Source organism: Adiantum capillus-veneris, chromosome 17, assembly GCF_014529385.1.
Source record: "Adiantum capillus-veneris isolate H3 chromosome 17, ASM1452938v2, whole genome shotgun sequence".
Lineage (NCBI taxonomy): Eukaryota > Viridiplantae > Streptophyta > Polypodiopsida > Polypodiales > Pteridaceae > Adiantum > Adiantum capillus-veneris.
The window spans coordinates 118,938,020-118,955,091 of record NC_140947.1 but is presented as its reverse complement, the minus strand read 5'-3'; the positions used below and the strand labels follow the sequence as shown (position 1 = coordinate 118,955,091).

The 17,072-nt window shown below is 41.5% G+C and overlaps 1 protein-coding gene across 2 annotated transcripts; it reads left to right on the top strand.

Moving 5' to 3' along the window:
* Positions 1-9,529: 9,529 nt before the first annotated feature.
* On the top strand, positions 9,530-14,623 carry LOC147437963 (zinc finger CCCH domain-containing protein 33-like). 2 transcript variants are annotated; one of them, XM_086487350.1, is made up of 8 exons: positions 9,530-9,946; positions 10,044-10,222; positions 10,613-10,767; positions 11,028-11,087; positions 11,164-11,283; positions 12,064-12,336; positions 12,727-13,062; positions 13,412-14,623. In XM_086487350.1, the coding sequence occupies exons 2-8, from the start codon at positions 10,081-10,083 to the stop codon at positions 13,703-13,705; spliced, it is 1,380 nt and encodes a 459-aa protein (XP_086343476.1). In that variant the 5' UTR covers positions 9,530-9,946; positions 10,044-10,080; the 3' UTR covers positions 13,706-14,623. The 2 variants fall into 2 exon arrangements, with proteins under 2 accessions (XP_086343476.1, XP_086343477.1); XM_086487351.1 differs by lacking the exon at positions 9,530-9,946 and having other exon boundaries at positions 10,102-10,222; positions 10,568-10,767.
* The last annotated feature ends 2,449 nt before the right edge of the window (positions 14,624-17,072 follow it).

Here is a 17,072-nt window from a genome sequence, read left to right as displayed (position 1 = left end):
GCTTAAAACTTGATTATGATAAAAGTTGTCTTTACAAAATGACCTAGTACCTTATATACTAAGGTTACCATAGGTTAAACCTAAAATAGAGTTCAAGGGGTAAAATGGCTTTATATTTACAATCTAGAAAGGCCATTGCACCTCGTCTTTTGCAGCAGACTAGCTACTCATTGCAGATGATGTTTTAAACCATAATCCGCATCATTTCATAATTCTCAAAAAATAAGGCTTTGGTACAAAAATTGAGTTATGCCGTGTTGTTGACCCATGGGTCAACACTCCCCCCCTCCGAATTCATGTCATCCCTGACATGACTTGGTTGTCAATGTCGGTGCGGTTTTTGTTGTCATTCTTGTTTTTTTTTGTGCTCCACTGCTTGTACTTTGTCAAACCACAACAAGAACTATGATCCATGAAAGTCATCATTGATGATGAACTTTATGTTTGTCACATCCAAGCCCCAAGCTGCAACATCTGATGATGTCATTATAGGGCTATTGCCAGATCTAAATTCAGAAAGAATGTAATGGAAATGGCCTAGGAACTTTGACAGTAGCGGAATTAGGAAATTAGATGAAGCACTTTTGTGAGATTACTTTTGTGAGCATAGCTGGTGAACTTAATTGATGGTAGCAACATAAACATGGTACTTAGTTAACTTGGCATGAACAATACTTTTGCAAGAGAGAGAGTTTAGAGAACATGACAATAGTTGAGGACCGGATTCATACGGAGGCGGTCCCCCCTCCAATAGGCATTTGTATTATAGTTTCTCCCATCAAGAGAGACTTGGTACAATACAATCTTTGTGTTCCTTGTGACCTAGGTGATGCAATGAAGATGGAAAGCTTCATGCATCAGAAACATAACATAAACTTTGTAGAAAGCATCTATCCCAAGCCTCAGTCCCAAGTCTTCAAACACCTTCAAAGGTGGAGAGAGCTAGCGGGGAATGAGGGTAGGGAAGAGGAAGAAGAAACATTTCATAGGAGAAAGAAATAGTTCCTCACTTATCATTACTCTTCTTGCTAGCATACATAATAGCATAGTAATGGAGATGGAGAAGATGGAAAGATTAAGCATTGAAGCATGGCTCTTGGTTGGATTTGCATTCCATAGCCAAGAGTGTTGATGTAGGCTCTCACTTCTCACAAGCTTGGAGAAGGAGGTGGTGTTCCTCAACTTTAACCAAGTGAGAATGCCCCCGCAAATGAGTGAGTGTGTCGAGTATATCCCCCTAGAACCCCCCTTCCTTGCTTTGGGCAAAATTTCTACATGTTGCAAGCTCATTGGACCCCTCTCCCCCTAGCCAATCATATGCAGCATGCAGTCAAGTACATGGGTAGTCTTTTGACAAGTGTCCTCCTTATCCCTTAGAGAGAGAGAGAGAGAGAGCTTGAAAATATCTAAATATTTGTTGGATGGAAGTAGAAGCTCATTGGACCCCTCTTTAGCCCAACCAATAGCATTCAAGCACACCATGTGGTTAAGCTTAGTGAGAGTCTGACATGTGTCCCATGTGCCCTTTTAGAAAAGGGGTGTCCCTTGGGTGAGTGGAAGTTTAGGTCAAAGATTCCCCTAAATTTGGGACTTTTATGCATAGGAAGCTTCTCAAGCAACTTCCTCATTAAGTGTTTAGGGTCTCTTTTTGACTCAAGCATCTTACCCCCCATGCATAGGAAGCTTCTCAAGCAACTTCCTCATTAAGTGTGTAAGGTCTCTTTTTGACTCAAGCATCTTACCCCCCATGCATGGGACGCTTCTCAAGCAACTTTCTCATTAAGTATGACAAGTACCTCAAGTACCTTAGTCATCAAGCATGAAAAGCACCTTAGGTAGAGTTCCCACCTCAAGCTCAGCCCTAGCTTGCCTAAGGTCAAAGGCAAGTTTAGGTCGGGTTCCCACCTCAAGCACATCCCTAGCTTGCTTAAGGTCAAAGACAAGTTTAGGTCGGGTTCCCACCTCAAGATAATGCTTAAGGTCAAAGGACTTTTAACACTAACCATTGGAGGTCTTTAATGAAGCTAACCCTAAGGTCAATAAGCTCCATTAGTTAACCTTGCTCTTTGACAGACCATCTCTCATTTGGGCCCCTTTACCATTGGCCCCGTGTTGAGATAGATCCGTAAGCACATGTCTATATTCTAACCCTTGTTCCCGTTTATTATCCTACTTTAAATGATCAATTTAATATGAGAAAATCATTTGGGTTGGTTAGATATTAGATATTTTTAATGACAAAGAACCCAATCTTGTTCAGCTTGACTCTTATCATCATAGCTCCATCCATCACTCCCTTCAGTAACTCTGTCAATTTGAGTATTTTCGTTCTCAGAAACAACTTCTACAATCTCTAGAATTGAATGATTGGCTTTTAGATCTTGTGAGCCAATGACAACTTTGTAAGGATTCTATAGAAATTTTTTTTCTAGATCTTCAACTTCTTTAGGCCAAGTTGCACTCCAATACAAAGTTTGTCTGTCAGGCCGAATCTGGGAGATAATTTCTTTTGATTTAAGGCTCAACACCCATGTCCAACATTTGACCTTCCTCATCAAGGACAAGATATGTAACCCTGCGAAGGTTGGTTTTTTCTACCATTTGTGTTTGTTTGTCTTCGTTGGTGACTCCTTTGTTCTTGCATCAAGGTGATCAAAGTTGCATTTTCCATTGTTAGCTTTTGTGTTCTTTGTAAATAATTATATTGCTTCTACTTGATACATGACTTGATTAAAGCCTGACAAACTCCAGTTAATTCCCCAAGTGGTCCTATCCAACATCATTTGCGAAAGATGACCATCTATGATCTGTCATCATCCATTTATCCCCCAAAACTCATATACATGATGTATAGGGTATGTAAATGGTTATCATGGCTTCATATTGGAAAAATTTGAATCTTTGGCTAGGAGTTAGACTTCTTTCCCCTTCTTTTTACGTTTAGCTGGGATTTGCTATTCATAGCCCACTGACAAAGTTTGGCTTGATTTGGACTTGTATTTGGCTTTCCAAGATAAGTTTTTGGATTTCAGTCTTGACAATGATTGATGGGAATTGTTGGCACCTTTTGGCTACCAATGATGATGATCAGAATTTGGCTTGATCCCTGGTTTCTCCCGCAGCCATTTATCATGATAGATGACTGAATAGTCATTTTTTCCCCTTTTGTTCTTGTTAGTATTGTTAGTCCCTTTTGTTTGTTAGGATTCATTAAGTCACATACAAGATAGAAGATTTATAGTATAAATATCTACTTCCTATATATAGTCTTGTAGTTGCATGAAGTGTCTGGTAGGAAACTTTACACTGGATGTGTGCTTTTGTTTAGTCGCATCACCAACTTTCTTTGTCCTTGTAGGTCATCCCGAAGTTTGATGACAATTCTCATTCATTTTTTGCCTCATGTTGTTGTTGAAGGCTAATCAGCATTCTTTTCTTACCTCTGACAAAAGTATTGTTGCATATGGCTTGTGAGACATTGCTCGTGAAGTTTTGTCACTTTTTTGTACCTGCTTCTCTTTGTACTGCTCAGGCATCTCTTCGGTCTTTTTGTCATCTGGATTATGGATTTTTTATCTGAGTAGAATTCTAAACTCTATGTACATTGTAGACATGTCCCTAGGGGATCATGTATGGCTTTTGTCCCCACATTCCTCCTGTAACGCTACTATGAGTGCATATACTCTGAATTTTGTCAAAAATTCATCACAATCAAACACAAAAATTCAATACAACTCACAAAACATTTCCCTCCAATATTCATAATATTAGCTCCTATTTGGAGTCCTCCTCGATGACAGGGTATCGCCAAGGGTATGTACTATGCTTGGGCAATCAAAAATTGTGCCAATGCAGGCCTTGTAATCTAGCCCTATTATGGATACACAGTCAATGCATGGAAAAAATTTATGATGTGAAAGATGTTGGTATAAAAAATTTGCTTATTGGCATTTGCTGGCGAGGCTTCCTATTGATGTTCTTTTGAAGTTCCTGTGTCGTTTTCTTGATTGAAGGTTGCAGAGATTTTTTGAAGGCTTCCTCTTTAGATTTTTTGAAGGTCCAAAACCGCGATCGTTTTTTCACAATTCTCTCAAATTGTCAGTTTTAGACACCCCCAACTTCCGGATGAATTTTGAAGCCTTAAATGACATTTTTTCGAACGATGACCAACAATGAATGATCCAAACGGTCTTTAATTGTTGTTCAAGGGTCACACCTCTCTCTCTCTCTCTCTCTCTCTCTCTCTCTCTCTCTCATTCCGCAATGCGATGTATCCATATATTCACCTTCCACTTGGTCATTTCTTTTTACGCTTTCATTCACACACAATCAGGGGTAGCACTAGTCGATAAGTGCCTCTGGATGGAGTCGAGCTCATGGCTTAATCTCCATGTTAAATCGGGCATTGAAAACTCATTCTCTATCTTATTGCTTCCGCACTGTGATGCATATTGAAATTGTTATATGGATGGAGAAGTGTAAATTGTATAATTCTTGCATAGACCCTTTGGGGGGGGGGGGGGGGGGGGTCTCTAGGAATAGGTGGATTATAGTGTACATGATTCATGATAAATAGTGCCCTAGTACATTTGCCACTTGTTGCCTCTTCTTGCCTCCTTACTCCATGATAACTGGAAACCCCAAAACTACACCTAAAGAAATAACGTGAAGGAGAATTTATCTCACGTGGGTTTGTATCCACCTTAAAAGAGGAGATAGAGAGACAAAAAAGAACATCTGCATTTATGTAATGGCTTGGTTGTTCCAAACGAAGAAAGAGGTCCAACGAGCAGAATATAATAGCTAGGATTTCCACAAAAAGAGTGTACGTGTGCTCGCACGCGTACACACACACACACACACACACACAGAGAGAGAGAGAGAGAGAGAGAGAGAGAGAGAGAGAGATCAAATAGATGCTTGATTGATAGCATCATCCTCTTATTTACCTCACAGAGGCTGAAACGTATGATTTAGATAAATAGGCTCATTGGTACCTAGCAAAACATTTTCACAAGGACATTCTACAAATAACATGGTGAATAGTCACAATGGCCTATATAATATGATCAGAGAATGTGTGTGGCCCTACGATAATGCCCCCTCTTAAACAATAAATAAGATGATGAGAGGGAGTCTGTGGCCCCCTAGTTAATGCCTCTCTCCTATACTGTATCAAAACTAGAAAAAACATTGATTTTGCCATGTAGCCCTATTTGACTAGCTTAATTCAATGGTCCACACTTGCTCACAAAAAGCATAATCCAATGGCCCAAAATTGCTCCCAAGAGTAACAAGGGTATTACTAAAGCCTTATACAGGCAAAAAAGCATCCTCCTTCGTTATGTGGGGTCTCATTAACACAGTTTTTATTCTTGTGAAGGCCTAATGAAGTCGAAAAAGCATACACCCTTGGTTACGTGGGGTCTCAATAACACAAATTTTTAGTTTTCTATATGGGAAGGTGTGTGTGTGTGTGTGGTGTTTGTGTGTGTGTGTGTGTGTGTGTGTGAGAGAGAGAGAGAGAGAGAGAGAGAGAAACACATATACTATCTATACTACTATAAATGGGGAAGGGATTCCGGCCCCTTCCCATGGACATGTGTCAACTCCGCCTTGAAGTGGTAGTGTGGCCTATTGCCTCCGACGAACACAGGGAAGAGAGAGAGAGAGAGAGAGAGAGAGAGAGAGAGATCCTTAAGTTGAATACTAAAGTTGTCATTTATGATCCTTAATCCTCAATACTCGATCACTATGTACATAGAGTATTTGATCATTGTGTACATGTCTAAGAGGATTTTAATGCTTTCTTGCTCTACAAGTTTTCTAGCTGTGAGTTTAGTGGCCAATTGGCATGCTTTCATCTTTTTGAAGGCAATTTCAATTGCACTTATGGAGTAGGTAAAGAGTGGAGCTCATCATTTTTTGCCAGCCTTTTCACACTTTATCCCCTTTGTCCCCACATCTTTCCCTCTCTTTTTCTCTTTCTCGTCTTCACTTCCACTTGGTCACAGTATAATCTAGAATGTCACTAAAAGTCTAGCAAAGCCACAAGGTGTGGTGTAGTGTGCTAGCATTGTACCTTGAAACAAATTCATTATAGCAATACTAAATTTGATCAAAGATGCCATATAGAATACATTTACACAATTTTAATCCCATGAAACAAAGTATTAGGCACCACTAGTATAGCCGGCGGCTTCATCGCCTCTGTGTGTGTGCACGCGTGCGCGCGTTGCTGTGCTCCTCGAGCTGCAAGCCACACCCATCGGTTGAAGCAGCTTTTGACGTGTGGCAAGGGGGAGCCGGAATTCCCTCCCCTTTTATCTATTAGTATAGATGAGTCAATTATCTAAAGTCCAAAAGAAATTGAAGAACATTCTTATGCACCTAGGAATCCACCACCCAAAAAAAGAGAAGGAAAAGGCCACCTTTACAATGCCCCATAAATCTTCTTTAAGTAATGAATTAGGTAAGGATTAAAAACCAACTTTAATTATATGGCTTCAAAGGAATGCTAAACTTTTGGAGTGGGCCATGTAAGTTGAGGGACTTCCTTACCTATTTGCCTTGTCCTCTCCATTGCCTCGATTAACACTTGGAGGGTGGGATGTGTAATCACCAATCGTCTCCTCACAAAGAGAAAATGGCCTAATCTCTCCCTTCCTGCAAAGTGGCGGTCCCTCCTTAAAAGGTCCCAAGAATAGGGAATAGTTCCTTTGTACATGTTGTAAGGGCATTGCTCCTATTCTAATTTTTTTTGTTGCTTTCTAATACATCATCTCCACATTTATGTTCCAATAAAAATGGAAAGTTAATCTTTTTGCCAATTATATGAAACCCAGGGACTAATGGGTAGACAAGTTGAAGGCCTTACAGCATCAATTGACCCTCTCTTTCTTCTTGTCTCTCATGCATTGAGAGAGAGAGAGAGAGAGAGAGAGAGAGAGAGAGAGAGGGGGGTGTCTTTTCATAGAAGTGTCGCTCTGTGCTCTCTGTCCCTCTCTCTTCATGCAATCTCTCTTTTCACAAGAGACTTTCTGCTCCTCTCTCTCTCTCTCTCTCTCTCTCTCTCACGCGTCCATATTCAGGTCCTCTAAGTATATACAATTACGGGTAGTCCCACTCATACTTGATTTTCTTAGAAGACTAACCCACACAACCACGTAACTTCAAAGAGGAGTAGGAGTTTTCTCAAATAGTTGCACATTGAACTATTTGTGTTGTGGGGGGGGCGGGGGGGACATAAACCTATCAACAATGATCCCGTTTGGTGCAAGGGTTACCTTACATGTTCAATAAACAAGTCATAACAATCACTTTTGCTCTCTCTCTCTCTCTCTCTCTCTCTCTCTCTCTCTCTCTCTCTCTCTAATTGCCAATAAAGAGGTTTCACTAGACATAAAAGCTATTCAATTTGGGAAAGTGCATCGAACAAACAAGATGAGAAAAGGAAATAGCACCAGCTTGAAAGAGTTCTAAATTGTGAAAAGCCTTATAGAATGGGTATTCTAGTGCTATCAAATTCAAATTAGAAGGCTACTTGTGGTGGTGAAACATTGCACAAGTTTGTTTTCCTAGGATGCGAGTTCAAATTACATGGTTGCGAAAGAATGCTATCAATTTTTTTCTTTTGAAAAACTTTTATTTCTATTGTAAAGAATTTACATATCCCTTAAAAAGTTACCTTTAGTGATCCCGTGGTCGATTTTCTTTTCCTTATGTTACTGGTCAAATTGCAAGGATTTGGGATTAGTAGTGGAGGAACAAGCTTGTAATGGAATCGTTGAATCACTAGGCCTATCAAACTACATCCATTTCTTGTGAATTTCAAGTGCATTTGAGACTTGTATGGTGCCTTGTTTGGATTGCAGGATTACTACTCGCCCCCACACATGATCACCATGCATTCTCTCTTCATTAAGCTGAAGCAGTGAAATAGTGTCCATGAGGGTACATGAGCCGGTTTAGTGACTCCCAAATTGAGCAAGGCATTGCGTGCAGTTTGCTGAATCGTTTTGAGCTTGGAGGGGCTCAATCGAAAGCCCTACGCAGGAGGTATTTACAACAAAAGCTCATCGCGATTTGCTGTCGGACGACAAAGATCGAGCAGGTTTTTCGCATTCCTGTTTAACAAAAACATGAGCAAGTGGGTCATCCTCCAAGGGGGAGTTTAGAGATGAATGCGCCAACGAGGCTCAAATACGTGATCTAATGGCCAAGATCATTCCAACTGAGATAACCACGGAATCACTCGCCTTAGGCTGTCACTAAATTAGAGCATTTAGGTTATACTTTTTAGGGGTAGGACATGTCCTAAAGAGGGGTCCTTCTTTTAATTGGCGCCTCTGCCCTAGTGTATCTTGCATAATGGAAGGTAACAAATGCACCATCAATGTATGCTCTTTGCTCTGACGATGCATGCATATGAACAATTCAAAGTGCATGTTTTTTGCCGATGTGCCTCCACATTATGTTGTACACCTTATCGTTTAAATCCCCCCCCCTCCCCCCCCCCCCAAAAAAAAAAAGCCAAATAAAAAAATCCCTCACCTAGTAAAAAAATGAAAGAAGAAAAGCTATTTTTGATTTTTATTAAAGTGATGAGAGTGCTTTAAGCTTGCAAAGTGCCTTTGGAGCAAGTTGCACATCGCTGAAATAGGGAGTTACGAACAAGTTTGGCAATGAGCTACACATGTACATCGAACAAACCGTGGCTTGAATAGGCTATCGGAGGTGTTTTTTGCCATAGGCAAACCAACTCTAGGTGTCACATGCCTGTGTCATGTCTTAGGGAAGTTGCAACTTGCTAGCATCAAAAGAAAAGGAGAACTACTCTCCATTGTGGTTCACATGTTAAGAGGATTAAGCACACGGACACATTCACACAAAAAGAAACGGAAGGGAGAGGGGGGCACACAAAACTTGTGAAAGGCAAAGGTTTAAGGTAGGAGTCTTTGTGTGAAGCAATGGGACAAATTGGGGGGTGGAGAGAGAGAGAAAGAGAGAGGTTTAAGGTAGGATTCTTTGTGTGGAGCAATTGGAGGGACAAATTGTAGAGAGAGAGAGAGAGAGAGAGAGAGAGAGAGAATGGGATATTTCATTAAAGGTAGGAACTTAGCAACTTTATATAAAGGCCATAGTGAATCAAATCTCCACCATAAATTTGAAAAGGGATTAGAAATTATGAGAAGCCTTTAAAAAACCGAAAACTTGGAAGAATTTAATGGGTGGGGACGAGCACGTGTGAGGTGAAAAGCTAAACCTCATGTGAAACACGATGACACGTGGTATGACTTGCCATGCGACACTTGGAGCGTTACTATTGGTAAATTTTCACGGTGTGCACTACACTTTACAAAGCCAAATGATTAACCAGGTGGTTTTACTTCTACACCATCGTAAGCGGTTTTCAGTATAGGCGGTTTTGAGCGCCCAAGAACCCGCTCGTCCGTAGCGGTTTTTTAATTTTTCCTCTTTTTTTTTTGCCCCCTTCGCTATTTTTCGTCGTTGTCTTCTTCAATTGCACTTTTTTTTACTCTCTTCGCGGGGAGTATCATACACTCTGTGTGTGCTGTGTGCAGAGCTCGCTTTCCGGCATAGCCTGCGAAAGAGGAAGCTCTGCCAAGCCTCAATTTTGCGCGATCTCTCATCGCCCATTTCTCATTTTCATCTGTAATTGCTCTTTCATCTGCTTATTCCGCCATTTCGACTCTATTGTTTATTGCCCACGTGATCGTAAAGCACCAAAATCTCGAGTCTTCCATGGCCATTCTCTGACGAAGGTTGTGAATATCGGGTGAACACGCTTTCGTCTACTCCAACATCTACCGAAGCTCTCCTTGCATTCTGCCATCTGCGCCCCTTCGTGTTCATGGGTGCAGTATCATCTTCATAACCAGGACCGGAGATTATGTAAATTGCCCACGATCTCAAAGGAATTCTTGTGAGTGCCTTCTTACTGTTTGTCTCATTGTGCTTCCTGTCGGTTATGCACATAGCTTTTGAAGCAGTACCTCCTTCTGGGTCATTCTGCTCTGCAGATCGGCTTTGCCGTGGCTGATCTGATTTCCATGTCTCATGGAATACGTTAACCCTCAGTTGTCCTCCAGTGAATCTTCTCTACAGACCACAAGCTCTAATCCCCTGGCTCTTCGTCCAGAATGGCAGCAACAGCAGCAGCAGCAGGTAGCTCCCATTGCTGGAGAGACCGGTCTGGACGGTAGGGAAAGCCCCTTGTTTGAATCGCTATTTCATGTAATTTTTGCACCAACACACACACACACACACACACACACACACACACACACACACACACAGTTTCATAGATGGCACAACATGCTTCTCTCTCTCTCTCTCTCTCTCTCTCTCTCTTTCTCCCCACACACACACACACACACACACACACACACACACACACACACACACTCATGTCCTGGTCAGAACCAGAATCCTGTAATTTGATTTTCTGCATTATTTATATAGTCATTGGATGATATGCACATTTTGGTATGGGACATGTACATATCATGGTTGGATTGATCAGTTTTGGTTGAATACTTCACAGCTCCATGAATGTTGTTTATCTTGCTTTTATGCTCATTGGCCCCAGAGGCGATGTGGAGGCTGTCCTTTCAACGAGAGGAGGGTGTGGACCCCCCATATCCCGAGCGAAGTGGTGAGCCTGATTGCCCCTACTACATGCGGACTGGGCTTTGTGGCTTCGGAGCCAATTGTAAATTTAATCATCCACCGAGCCGGAGGCTTGTAAGAGTTCTCCTTGTAATTAAAAGTTGTCTTGTACAATGCCAGTCTTTTGGTGTAAATGCAACCTTTATTGGGCAGGTGTGGCTTGATGGAGCGTAAGGGGCTAGTCTTAGATTTACCTTTTGTGTGCTAGAGACTGATCCTTCTCTGTGATTTAAGATGAAGATTTGCCTTGAAAATCAGAATGTGGTACATTGGTAGTGAGGGCATCGTACAAGCTGCACATTTGATTTTCTCAAAGACTTCTTGTATTGCTGCAGGTCTTGCCAAGCCGCAATAGAGGGGAGTACCCTGAAAGGCCAGGTCAGCCAGAATGCCAGGTAGGAGGCTACATTATATTTTTCGCTGAATGGATTGATGATATCTGTTTCAAGCTCCTAAGTAAATCTCTTGCAGTATTACCTAAAAACTGGTACCTGCAAATTTGGACCATCTTGTAAATACCATCATCCACGTGAAAGGGCTGGATCTGCAGGAAGAGCTCAATTGAACGTGCTCAATTTGCCGTTGAGACCGGTAAATGAATCTGTCCAAGTTTATGTATTGAAAGCTGACCTAGTTTGTAATGATTATGCATTGTCCGTCTTAGCACAAATGCAGTTAAGGATATGGTATTTTTTTTTTCCCCCTGGAAGAGCGCAATTGCGTCTGATCTGCGCACGTGTTCTCCGATTTGGGTAAGTTGGCAGTTGTATAGCAGACATGCTGACATCACAATGTGAAGTTTTGTCCGAGCCATGACCAGTTGATATTGTGTTCATTCTTTCTATCTTCAGTGGTGCATATTTTCTATCAACTACCTTATTGTCAGATGAACTCTTCCTATTTAATGCTTCTTGTAGTGCTAGGCTTCATTATTACTGAGTCTTCCCTGCATCTCTAGAGTTATGACAGAAACTCATCACACAGATCCTTGTATGGATGTATGCTTGTATGTGCACGCATGCGTGCGTGTGTGGTGTGCTGTGAGTGTCAGAGCATATATTGGTACCTAGCTCTGCACCTGCCACTGGGCACGGACGACATTAGTAGGGGATGTTGTAGTATCTAGCCAATACTATGCATGATGAAGCTGATGGTTATATCGTTATTATGGATGACTACCATGGGTCTATTCCTCGCGTCCTTTAAAGGTGTGAATCTGGGTGTATCCTAGATTCATTTAGGTCAATATCCTTTGCTTACTCTTGAAAGCTACTTGCTGAGTGCGCACATGCATGTAATGTCATGGGTATCTGGAATGGTGGTTTGCAAAGGAACATTGGTAAGGGGTGATAGAATCGTTTTTATTTGCAGGGTGAAAAGGATTGCGCATACTACTTGAGGACTGGAAATTGCAAGTTTGGACCCACATGCAAGTTCAACCATCCACCTCCGCTGATGTCCATGCCAGGTTCACCTATGTTCCCGGGGGCCCCTCCTGGAACAGGGAATGTTCCTCAGCTATATCCTTGGCCTATGCCAAGACCTGTTTACTTACCATCTCCTCGCCTCCCTGGCCCCTCTATTCCCCCTATACTTGTACCACAGTCCCCAGTTTCTGTCCCTCATCAGTGGAGTCCTTACCAGGTATATTCGTGCCAAAATTTTTAGTGTGTGCATAGTTAGCTGTACTTGGATGTGTATTAAGTGTGTGTGATCAATACTGCAAAATGACAACATGTTTTATGTGACCAAGTTCCAAAGATATACATCCATATTATGTGTGCAAATTACAAAGTACATATATGTAAAAAATCTTCATAAAGGTGTGTGTACGCGTGCACCCTCTCACTGGAGAAAGTGGAGAGAGAAATTTGCAATGGCTCAAACAGATGCATTTGCCCATACATACGTGCACACACAGCCACAGGAGAAGATTTAAAGTGCACCCATTTGAATATAGATCAAAGAAAGTATTGGGCACTGGCCTTACCACCCCATTGAAGTTTGCCTTAAAGCATGTCATTTGTTGTCAAGGTTCCCCTCTCAATGCAAGAAGGACAGCAACAAGCAATGCCAGGTGGCTACATATACGGTGCAGCAGTACCCCCCCAGGAGCCTGTGGCTGTTGGATTGCTATCACCCTTTATGCCCGGCTCAACGTCTATGAGGTTGCCAACGCCTCCATCTCCATCGGCTTCTGGTCTTCGGGAGGAGCCTTATCCAGAAAGGCCTGGGGAGCCAGAGTGTCAATATTACATGAGAACAGGGGAATGCAAATTTGGGTCACAATGCAGGTATCATCATCCAAGGGACCGAAATATGTCAATGCCAGCTAGCTTTTTCAGCTCTATGGGGCTGCCCTTAAGACCGGTATGAAATTTTCTTGTTCTTGGTCTGTCAGCATCATTTAGCAGCTGCTGTACGGGCTTTATTCTCTGTTGATAAGATGGGCTATCATTAATAAGAATTTTATGGCCTAGTGCCGTGGGTGGGTGCATGTACATGCATGATGTATGAGGAACAGTGCATTGGAGTACTGATATGGATTGGGTCTTTTGGGTAGTGTCATAAGTTTGGGGGTCTCTGCATGCTTGATGCATTGTGAGACTCTCTCTCTCTACTGGCAGTCAATGTGCTCGTATTTTTCTTGGTTGTGTATGCATTCTTTGTTAGTCTTGTTAAATCGGGCATCATTGAATTGATAGAGTTTGACAAACAGGGAGCTCCTCCATGCACTTTCTACAGCCGTTTTGGCTATTGCAAGTTTGGAGCTGCATGCAAATTTGACCACTCCTTCATGCCAGCAACATTCCCTCAAGTACGCATGGACATGAGCATATCAAATCCGTACGCAATGGGTCATATGGGCCCTCTGTCTGGGCCTGCTGGTCCATCTTCATCAGAGCTTCCCATCGATGCCCATGGGCAACCATATTCAAGAGAGATGCTGGAAGAAGGGGATGCTACACAAGCAGGTCTTCAAACAATGGACGTGCACCGTGGCTCTTCTTGACATGGAAATTTCTCTGGTCATATAGAAGATTTAGCTTTAATCTTATCCACTTGTGCAACACAGCAGACAAGGCACATGGTGCTGCGTGCCACGGTGAGCAAGTGCGATCAGGAGGTCCCTGAGGGCATCAACCAAAAAGCCCATACATTTTTATGACTTGATTGCCATTGATGATGCATGTGCCAAATTACAAAACATCAAAAAACAAACCATCCATTTTTTGGTTCTAAAGGAATTCTTCTCTTTTACCAAGAAAAGACAACGATCCTTAATAAATGGAGAGAAAAGGTCTGTGAATTATTTTTGCAGAGGCCAATGTCTGCTTTGGGAAAGGAGTCTAGGAAGTCATGCGAGCAGTGGACATTCAAACTGTCTGTTATTGGTCCATAGCTTTTGGGCCACGCTAACCTTTGAAGATGCGACATTGAATTGGAGATTTGAAGAGCCTTCAAGCAGATGATGAAGAAGCAAATGGGGAAAGGGCTTCTTGGACTTAATAGGTTGTAAACAAATAATACTTGGAACTGAATGAGCACATGTGAGAAGCGGATTCATGATGCAGTGCGCGGGGTTTAAAGGGATGCCCTGGAACGTTAGAGCTTTTATCAAACCAGATCCCTCATGGCTGTGGCGACTGTGGCCTCGCTTGACACAATGTAATAAGGCTTCTTCTCTCATGGATGAAGGTAAGACATTGTCAACTGAGCCTTCCGACCTCGTAAGAATTTTGTTCTGTTAATAATTATCCATTAATACCTATGCCGTAGGCAGTGTAGTTCATACATAATCCTCGTCATAAGTTCCAAAACGAGTCAATTGTGTGGATTTTCTGCTTTTGGTAGTCCTTGTTAAATCTCCATGAACGACTACCTGTTGTAGTGTGCTGTTGTGCCATTCACAAGCTCACCTTTTAGAGACTATGAGCCTTTTTTTAAAGCTTTCTTGCTTCGGTAAGTTTACAAGTAGCCTCTATATCAGTGCTTGAAAAAAAGAAATTTTCCCAAAAACTGGGAAATCCTAATTATGAGAAATGTGAAGTTGACTATATTTGACGGTTTCTACACTTACATTTCTCTAAATTTTATAGGTTTTTTGACCTTCAAATAAAAAATTAAAGGTAAATCTTAAATTTTGTAGGTGGGGCTTACGCTTAACCGAGGTTTGTTTTTTGAGCACTCCTCTAGATGCAAGTTTGGAGTGGATGTGCAGAGGGTCGATGACTGATTATTTTCCATTAACCAATCTGGGGCTAACTGCATATTTTTATAGGTCAATTGGGAAAAAAAAAGGTGCTCTATTGATGGAGAGAAGCTAAAATTTTGGCAGTACTTTTAAGATAGTTCTTTTTCAATTCTTGAAGCTCAAATGCACTTACACCCTTCTCAGGTTCGGCATCCGGAATGTTATTTTTACCTACGCATCGAAAATCTGAACAAGGATTGATTTCAGTCACTCTATTAAAATTTGAGCTGTAATATATATAAACGTGAGAGGTTCTTCTGATGGCAGATGTGGCTACACTCACCATCAAACAACTTTTAAAGGTTCACCTCATGCCTTATGCTTGTGCGGCGGTGAAAGGGTTGATTTTTGATGGGCATTTTACCTGTTTTGGGGTGTTTAGTCCGTTTTCTACAGTTAAAAGATTGAGTTGCCGCAATTTTAAATTACCCAAAACATACAAAATCTGTGAAATTAGAAGGAAAGGGTTGCCTGTCAAAAATCAACCATGCTTGTGCAACTCAAAAGAGCAGTTACCCCTGTGTGTGGAGGTCACCTAAAGATAGTATAGATATTGGAGAGGGGGGGATGAGGAACATGGTTAGAGAGCTGGTTCATTATAATTGAGTCGTAACGTTATTGAGGCAATGGTTGTAATCACTTTTAATGACAAATAAGCCTCCTCCATGGTCACATTTGGCTAGTTATTTGTCATGTAATAACTATGCAACAATCTTTTGCAACCATGCTCTTGTCAGCATGGTTGCACGAGTTATATATTCTTGAATATTGGTGCTTACCTGACCATAGCCTTTATGGTGCCATTTTTTGGTTGGGACACATTTTTGGATGTGTGTCGCCATTTTTTTTCTTGTATTCTTTTGTGAGCCCTATGTAGTGGCATCCATTTCTTTTGCATATGATCCTCGATATGATAGAGTAGATTGTGCAAGAGTAATCTTTCGTCACTTGTTGCTTGTCTCCCAAGGGAGTGCAGATGTCGATTACTTGATCTCTTGCACTGCACAATACAGACCCTTGAGCATGTATTAGGATGTGGAAGGTGCAGCAAATCAAGTCATTGACAACAACCATATTCCTAAGGTTCCTCTGCTTGGAAAGAACTTATAAGCCCTATAAGCTTCTGTCTAGTTTGTATTGTGCAAGAGCTAATCTAGTTTTCCTTTGTGCAACTTGATGCTACACATTTTTTCTGCGGTAGCTTTCAAGTGCATGGCATTCCAAAAGCAACATCTTGCAACAATGTGCGAGACAAGAATGGATAGTGAGGCATAATCAAATGTTGGCTTATGTTGGTGACCATGCATCTCAGCACAAGGGGTCCTCAGAAGGTCTCTTAACAAACACGTGACTTCATGATAACACTCCATTGGAAGGCGCAGAGAATTAAAAAGGAGCTCAGAAGAAATGTGGTTACCCAAGGTCCAATGTGTCCACACTATAGTTTAGTTAAAACTTGATACCTCCTTGCATGAAATAAGGTTTCCTATTGATTGTAGATATCCCAATTTCTATATTGTTGTATCTTGTTAATCTTACACCGAGAGTCTAAATTCTATGGATTTGTCCTTTGGCTAATTTGTAAATAGTTTCCCATCAAATTTTGTGGAGTAGAATCCAGTGGAGTCTTTTACAAACACCTTTGAAGCGATTCATCTGGACATCAACAACCTTGGGTGTTGGCTATCCATTGGCTGATGTTGTTGCAAGGGACATCTACTTCAATGGCCATATGAGGTACCAAATCAAAATGAGCGTGGCACTTTGATTTCCCTCTGAATGCCAACGGTGGCAAGTTTGGATTGCCTACATTTGACAATGCCACAATTGTTGCAACCATGATGAATGGAGTTGAATGTGCAATGGCCCACATAAAGAAATCCTATAATGATTCTTGCCATTGCATCTTCTTATGTTAATTTTTTGATCGCAAGGAGTGTACAAAATGTTGAAAATGAAAAAGGGCGATGGAGCAATTGATAGGTTCCTTTCTTGGCACAGAAACCAAGGTGATGAATAACATGGTGATAATCAAATGCTTTGACTTATCTAAGAGAATAGCTACTTCTTTGTCTCTCTCTAGTGGTAGAACATTGCGAAAACCTTTTACTTGTAGATGACCTAT